General features: G+C 50.0%; 2 protein-coding genes and 1 long non-coding RNA gene across 3 annotated transcripts; 1 reads left to right on the plus strand and 2 right to left on the minus strand.

The window, feature by feature from the left end:
• Positions 1-144: 144 nt before the first annotated feature.
• Positions 145-6270, plus strand: LOC3291232 (uncharacterized). Its single transcript, XM_061661232.1, has 3 exons — positions 145-1326; positions 2536-2608; positions 4220-6270. The coding sequence occupies exons 1-3, from the start codon at positions 1261-1263 to the stop codon at positions 5950-5952; spliced, it is 1872 nt and encodes a 623-aa protein (XP_061517216.1). The 5' UTR covers positions 145-1260; the 3' UTR covers positions 5953-6270.
• Positions 2063-3280, minus strand: LOC133393946 (uncharacterized). Its single transcript, XR_009766521.1, has 2 exons — positions 2547-3280; positions 2063-2445 (listed from the first exon to the last, which is right to left on the minus strand). It is a non-coding gene; the product is annotated as an uncharacterized LOC133393946 (long non-coding RNA).
• A 53-nt stretch (positions 6271-6323) lies between the features above and the next one.
• LOC4577539 (protein anon-73B1) lies at positions 6324-7070 on the minus strand. Its single transcript, XM_001237241.3, has 2 exons — positions 6796-7070; positions 6324-6718 (listed from the first exon to the last, which is right to left on the minus strand). The coding sequence occupies exons 1-2, from the start codon at positions 6958-6960 to the stop codon at positions 6614-6616; spliced, it is 270 nt and encodes an 89-aa protein (XP_001237242.1). The 5' UTR covers positions 6961-7070; the 3' UTR covers positions 6324-6613.
• Positions 7071-7319: the final 249 nt, after the last annotated feature.

Below are 7319 nucleotides of genomic sequence, written 5' to 3' on the forward strand. Positions count from 1 at the left end.
AAAAAAAACGAAAAAAAATAGAATAAAAATAACTGCCAAGACAAAAATAAAACGTAAACAAAGCTTGCGTACGTCAAACGGGCTCAAACGTCAACGTGCTCGGGCGAGCTCTCTCTCTCTCTCTCTCCTTCTCTCTCTCGGTTTGGCACACCACGTGCTAGCCACCTTGGTAGTTACCCCCTTTCCTTTCTATCGACAACCGAACGTGTGCCCCCCTTTACGGAACCCGTTTCCCTCGAGCCGTTCCGTTCTCGCACGCCAAGTGTGCGCTCGCAGTGTGTGTGTTGTGCTCCGCGTGGAATGTGCGTACGAGGCTGGTCACGGTGACACACCAGAGTAGGCCACGCAGCGAATCACAGTCTCCTTTCCGTTCGTGCCGTTCCGTGCCGTGCCGTGGTTCGTGCAGCACAAAAGTCGTGAATTTGTGGCGGTGGGGTGTGAACTGTTGCGAGTGAAAGACACACCATCACCACCCATTATGTAAACAGTTCCGCGGGCGCAAGTAGTACTTCATTGCCGCGTAACCTCTCCCATCCCCCTATACAGCCGTGTTGCCGTGGCCGTGTTCCGCTAGTGCAATTTGTGGCAAATTCTCTATTGATAAGCTCGTGTGCGAGGGAAAAGTGCAATCGGTGCTCGTTCTTGGGGTGCAGAGAGTGCAGTCAAACCACGCAATCTAACGGGATAAGCGACAATCGCGGCTTCCCACTGCCACCCAACGGGACTTTCATGTTAGTGAGCAGCAGCATCTCAAGGCAGACGGAATTCCACTCCAGCACACAGCATCGGTGTGAGATTTCCCCATTCCCACAACCACCGTCCCAGGTGCTCCAAACTCCTCAAGACGACGAACCCCACTTACACAGGAGATTGACCACGTTCGAGGCGGTACTTTCACTGGTCGTCGAATTGAGAGCGTGCTGCTGCTGCGCCTATGATCACGAGCGCGACCTGCCTTTAGGCACGAAACGGTGCGTCGTTACAGTGAACGTTCAACCCCTGCCCTGGTTGCTGGCCTGCGATCGCCCTCCAACGTACATGTGCCATTACACAACCCACCGCAGAAAACAGGCGCGGGGTGCGTAATAGCGCCAGTGCAGTCCCGGGTGAAATGTACCTTTCGGCTTAAGTTTGGTCAAAGGTGTGTGTGTGTGTGCGTGCTTGAAAAGAAAAACGGAAACAAAACTAAAAGACTCGGTAAAAAGTACGGAAATTGGGGACAAGTAAAGTGACCTAAAACAAAAAACCATCAAAGCAAACATGAGCGCGAAGGATCAGCAGGATCGCGCGACGAAAACGATCCGCGTTGGATCGCGCAAAAGTGAGGTAGGTAAAGGGAAACGGGATGGGGTAGAAGTGTTACAATTTATGGTACCGGTGAACTGACAATGGCTCATAAAGATTAAGCCCTTTTTGCTTACCTTGGGGATTATATGCGCGGGGGGTACCACACTCGTTAAAACAGACGCCTGGTCCATAGTAAGAAGAGTCATAGAATTTCCCTTTCAATTTGAATTTCTTATCCTATGGCTTCTTGGATTCTTGAAACAGATACGCAGGACACTGGTAATGCCGTACCGAGAGGGCGGGTAAGGCTTGTTAAACAAATGATTGACATACGCGAAGCCCCATCAAACAATCTGTTGTTCCTTCACCACCACCATCCCCCATTGGATTGGTAAAAATATTGACTCAAGTGTAGCAAACGTTTTCCGTACTTTTGTGATCGGTTTTGACGTACTTTGTCGCTTTTTTTAAGCTTGCTCGTAACACACGTGTTATGAAGCTCTACGAATTAAAAAAAAGGTGGAAAGTTTATTAAATCATTGGTGCGTTGTTTTGGATCAGGTCAGATTCGGTTTTTATTTTCCAAAAATCAACCCTCCCCCCCCCCCCCCCCCCCTCTTCAAATTCACTCAAACATGACGCCACTTTAAGGCGGCACCGGTACACATAAAACTGAAAGAAGGGGGCTGAAAGAAATTAATAAATTATTTATAAATTGCGCGATAGTAGTTTAAACGCGTTATGTTAGGAGTGTTACACGAGCGCGAAAAGAAAATTCGATTGCCCTGGTGTACACACGCACACTTTATTGAAAGGACATAGCACATCAATTTCGTATCTTTTTTATTGTTTTTTTTTTTGTTTTGCTGTCCTGGTCTTCCATGCTTCTTTGCACTAAAGTAATAAATAAAGGGCTGACAATATCATCCCCTCATTAACGGCACGAAACCCGACGTCCATTTTGCTGTGTCGCTGGGACAATATCCAACGCCCAGACTACTTGGATGAGCTAACGTTTGCTGCAGGCAATTAGAATTTCAAAGCCGACCTTTTGACACACCACAACCACCACTGGAGGTCACTTAATGGGGACTAATGGGCGCGAGGGAGTTCCAAGCAAAATGGATCGTTTGCTACCGACTGGATGCACTCATTATGCTGTCATTAAAAAAAAAACACACACACACACATTTATTGCTTAACTTCGTCAAGCGGACGTTATTAATTCGCTTTTGTTTTCATTTCCAGCTGGCACTCACCCAAACGAAGCACGTAATCTCGCTGCTCCAGAAGCTCAACCCGGATGTGGTGTACGAGATTCGTAAGTAATTTTGCTTCCAGCGCTTGCCAAAAACTGCTCAAAATAGAATCTGCTCGCGGCACATCAATTCCATTGCACGATCGCAGTCATTTGAAAGTCATCGTGCGGCGGTGTCGTCCGGCCGTTGGGTTGGGAAGATATCTGCCCAGTTGTTTCGACCAGAAACGCGCTAGTCATGCTCACGAACTCCGCTTCTCCATCTTCCGGACCCTGCGCTTACGCGAAGCGCGATAACTGTGCTCGCTGCTGCGTTTGGCGATAAGACTCTGTTATAGGCAGTTGCCATCAAGCACGCTCCCCCCGGCTCATGTATCTCAATTCAATACGATCGATCACATATCACACACACACACACATAGGCATTGATGCATATTCGATGTTGTATGTATTCCATATTGTTTCTAAATTATGCGACCTGGGGCAGTACGTTCGTATCGGCACGTTTTCTCCCGTACACCGGGAGACACGTGTTGTTAACATCTGAGAACGTTTTTCTTCCAATGTTCCTCTCCTCTCGAGGCACGTTCGGGGGCAAGCTTTTAGTGCCGTACATTAAAAGCGGCGGGACATTGCGATACATTTGCACGTTTGGCACAGCGGCCAGTAACAGCGCGACGTTGGCAAAGAGTTGACGCGAATGCGCACGGAAAACTTTGAGTAATGATTTGGGTGGACAAACGCGACGTTCCATTACCGACACCGTGTTACGTCAGTTGGCAGTCAGCGGGAAGGAATTATGCAAATCACAGAGCGAATGTTAGAGCGGAGCGCCTTGTCATTACTTACCTTCCCCTCCAGCGCGTTAGGACGCGGTCCTCAGCGTTATTGCTTAAACCGGTATTTTGTGGGAAGTTTTTTGTCTTCTTCTTCTTCTTCTTCTTCATCCTATGACCTTGGAAAGTTCACGACAGTTTTTTGTTACCGTATTTTTTGCCTTTCATAAATTTAGAAAGGCAGATATATTCGTTTCAAACAGCTTCAGCATTGATTGGCAATAACAACTGTTCGTGCCCGTTCTTTCGCCTGATGCCCTCAAGACATTCCTGTTGCGAAGGTCAAGCAGCGCATAAATCCTACCACACTGTCTGTGTGCTACTTATGCCTGTCTCGCTACTTGTTCGCCGATAGGCCCGATAGATTAAGGCAAGAAGAAATGCTCTCAAATGCGCATTCATGATTTTTTTCTCCATATGATGCTCCTATCAGCCAGTTCAGGGTAGGTTCAGGTTGTAGAGTTCATGTATTGCAACACCTTTCTTCTGCTGGCGGCACACAATTAATGCACAAAGGGCACGGCAAGCCTCATTATCAACGGTAGAACTCAGCAAGCAGCAAACTTCTCCTGACCAATCTACTCCAAACCGTTACACCTGAAGATAAGAGGCTGGGCACTGGTCTAATTAAATGATTTCAACACCGCAATGCTGTTCGTCAGCTTTGGCATTGTTATGATAATATAATCTTGCAGCATATTCTCACCTTTAAACTCTCGCTTCTTCTGCCAAAACACGATAAGAGGGAGTAACATTATTTTTCTATGCCCCTGATGTGTTATTAATTTAAATAATTATTTGTCTTTTTCTGCTCTTCTTCTTCACCCGCCCAAAACAGATACGATGACAACGGTCGGTGATCGGGTGCTGAACAAATCACTGCCCAAGATCGGCGAAAAGTCGCTCTTCACCAAGGACCTGGAGGATGCGCTCCGTACCGGTGGCGTGGACTTTGTCGTACACTCGCTGAAAGACTTGCCCACCGCGCTGCCGCTCGGTATGGCCATCGGGGCGGTGCTGGAGCGCGAGGATCCGCGCGACGCACTCGTGCTGAACGAGCGGCATCGCGGCTGCACGCTGGCAACACTGCCACGTGGCTCGATCGTCGGTACGTCCTCGCTCAGACGGTCGGCCCAGCTGGCGCGCTACTATTCCCATCTCGCCGTCTGCGACATCCGGGGCAACTTGAACACGCGGCTCGCGAAGCTCGACGCGGAAGCGTCCAAGTTTGCCGGCATCATACTGGCCCAGGCCGGGCTCGTCCGGATGGGGTGGAACAAGCGCATCGATCAGATCATCGAGCCGCACGAAATACTGTACGCGGTCGGGCAGGGTGCACTGGCGGTGGAGTGTCGCTCGAACGACGAGTACATACTGGGCATGCTCGGGAAGCTGTGCCATCTGGAGACGCAGTGCCGGATACTGACGGAGCGAAGCTTCCTGAAGACGCTCGGCGGTGGCTGCAGCGCACCGGTGGCCGTACGGACCGACCTGAAACGTCGCTGGCGAGCTGATGATGCTGAGGATGGATCGCCCGTGCGCAAGCGAGCCTCCCAGGACTCGTCGGACGAAAGCGGCAACGAATCATTCCAGCTCGTCGTGGAGGGCGCCGTCTGGAGCTTGGATGGTAAGACGGAGATCCGTACGAAGGGTGACTGTGCGCTCGATCTGGCCGACAGTCGGGGGACGAACGGTGAGCGGAAACCTCGCGGTGGGGAGGTGAAAAAGCGCCGCCAGGAGGAGGGAAGCGCTTCCTCCTCCTCCTCCTCCTCCTCCAGCCCGGAAGCGGAACGTGTCTGCCCGATCGATCACGAGCAGCAGCAGCGCAAGAAGAGTCCGGAAATTATTCGCGACAACGAAATACTGCTGCCCGGCTGCTCGAAGGACGGCGGTGCGCGGATGGATCTGTCCAAGTTTATCGACATTCACGGCGAGCTGTTCAAGAAGTGTCCTTATTCGTCCGAGCTGACGAAGCTGGTAACGGACGCGAAGGTAGGCTCGGATCGGAATGGTAACGAGCTGGAGAGTGAGGTGGCGCCCGACCAGGGAACGCCGGACGGGGATGAGGTAAAGCCGACCGAACAGGAGCAGGTCGATCTTTGCCCCAGCGCACGCTTCCCGGTCGGGCAGGAGGTGATGGGTGACTGTCCGTTCGTAAGCACGGAGGAGAAGGTCGATCTGGTGGGCAGCATAGCCGTCGGACTGGTGTGCCCGGTTACGGGCAAAAAGCAGGACCATGACAACGGTGCGAACAATGGTGCTAATGAGACGAAAGCGGCACCACCACCGCTGCCCGGGGTGGAACCGCTCGTAGAGAAGTGTCCGTTTCTCGCTTCGGCCAAGGTGCTCGATTACAACGAAAATCTCGATCGGCGCCAGATCGTGGAGCCGACGCTCAAGGACGACAGCGAGCATCTGTTCTGCGGGATGCACCGGCATGCGCACATCGAGCGGGAGGTGTTCGAGCGCTGCGAGAAGCTCGGCTACGATCTTGCCCACGACCTGATCGCAAAGGGAGCGCTGGCGGTGATGAAGTGCGCCCAGAACGAGATCCACTCGAAGCTGACATAAGTCGCGGTGGCGGGACTTTTCGTACTCGGTCTCTACTCTTCTCGCCAGTTCCTGTGTAGGCGTATGTTAATAGTTGAAAAGAAAAATAAGGACAAACCCCGTTGTAGCATAATTAGAGAGCAATTTTGTTGATTTTCCTGTCGTTCTACCGTTTTTTTTTTGGTTTCTGTTTTGTTATCTAACGTACTTGTCCGTTCGTGGGGAGTATGACGTTGACCTGCCAGAAAAGGGTGCAATGTGTTATGTGTAAAGTTAATGAAAGAAACTGTTTTCTTTTGCAATATAAAGTCTTGTACTGGTAGACGGTGGATTTGTAAATGCCTTTTAAAGTGTTTGATTTTAAATTTCGAATATTGAAAGAACTAACCGCCTTTGGTTTGTGAAGTTAAATGTTTTATAAGTTGACAATAAGTACACTGTTACATTTAGTCTCGGTTGGCTAATGAGTATTTTGTTTCACTACGGGATGGTAGTAGACGAAGATCTCGTTGAGCTTCCTATCGCTAAGTACGCAGTGAGATCGTTCATTGCCGAAGTCGCCCGATAAAATATCGATTAAAAGCTAGAGAAGGGACAAAACATCTAACACATCTCAGACTAGCGTTGGAATGCTATTAAAGTAGATTTTGCGTGGAAAGTGATCAGCAGGAGTGCCAGCAGCTTAGCGGCGCTTCTTTTTGTCCTGCTTGCGGCTACGGTGGTACGGTCTTCTGGGAGTGTTCTGTGGCGAGGAGTGTTCCGAGCTAGAGTCTTCGCTGTCGTTGTTCTGAAAGCAGAGGAACGAACCCAATTTGTTAAGAATCAAACTGTCCACTGTACTGCAAAAACACACACACAGCTTACCTTCGGTGACCAACTTCCCGGTTCACCACTGCCACCGGACGAGTCGGGCAGGACGATGCACGCTGCCAGGCACACCATTTGGAAAATCGCCCCAACGTACAAACCGTACCGAATGACCGTGCCGAAGAAGTCTTCCTCGGCTATATTCACGAGCGTAGCGCTCATTTTGGTGTCGACAAACTGGAGCGGCCAAAGATTTGCTTTTACCCTTTGGTGAAAGAATCGATATCGATTTGTTTTGTTTTGCGCACTGTTTACGCCAAATTGATTCCCAAAGAGCAATGATGTCAGCAGTGTCTGCTGGATGGCAGCACTGCTCGAGGAATGTCGGACAAAGTTGTCCTTTGAGCAGCTTATCCGACACGCGACATCCGACATTGAGCAAAGCCGCAACATGCTTGTGAATTGATGATTTGTTTTTACAATGTATAAATAGAGAAACGGAAAACAAAACACTAAAAAGTATAAATTTACCGAATGAAACGGTCAAATTTTTGCTCGGCCAATGTAAGCAAAACGCGAGA

This window comes from Anopheles gambiae, chromosome 3, assembly GCF_943734735.2.
Source record: "Anopheles gambiae chromosome 3, idAnoGambNW_F1_1, whole genome shotgun sequence".
Taxonomy (NCBI): Eukaryota; Metazoa; Arthropoda; class Insecta; order Diptera; family Culicidae; genus Anopheles; species Anopheles gambiae.

Excerpts from the sequence above, each read along its gene's own strand:
- LOC3291232 (XM_061661232.1), top strand. The coding sequence starts at position 1,261 with ATGAGCGCGAAGGATCAGCAGGATCGCGCGACGAAAACGATCCGCGTT. Across the intron at positions 1,327-2,535 it reads TTGGATCGCGCAAAAGTGAG|CTGGCACTCACCCAAACGAA; the intron begins GTAGGTAAAGGG and ends TTTCATTTCCAG. Across the intron at positions 2,609-4,219 it reads GGATGTGGTGTACGAGATTC|ATACGATGACAACGGTCGGT; the intron begins GTAAGTAATTTT and ends CGCCCAAAACAG.
- LOC4577539 (XM_001237241.3), bottom strand. The coding sequence starts at position 6,960 with ATGAGCGCTACGCTCGTGAATATAGCCGAGGAAGACTTCTTCGGCACG. Across the intron at positions 6,719-6,795 it reads CGGGAAGTTGGTCACCGAAG|AACAACGACAGCGAAGACTC; the intron begins GTAAGCTGTGTG and ends CTCTGCTTTCAG.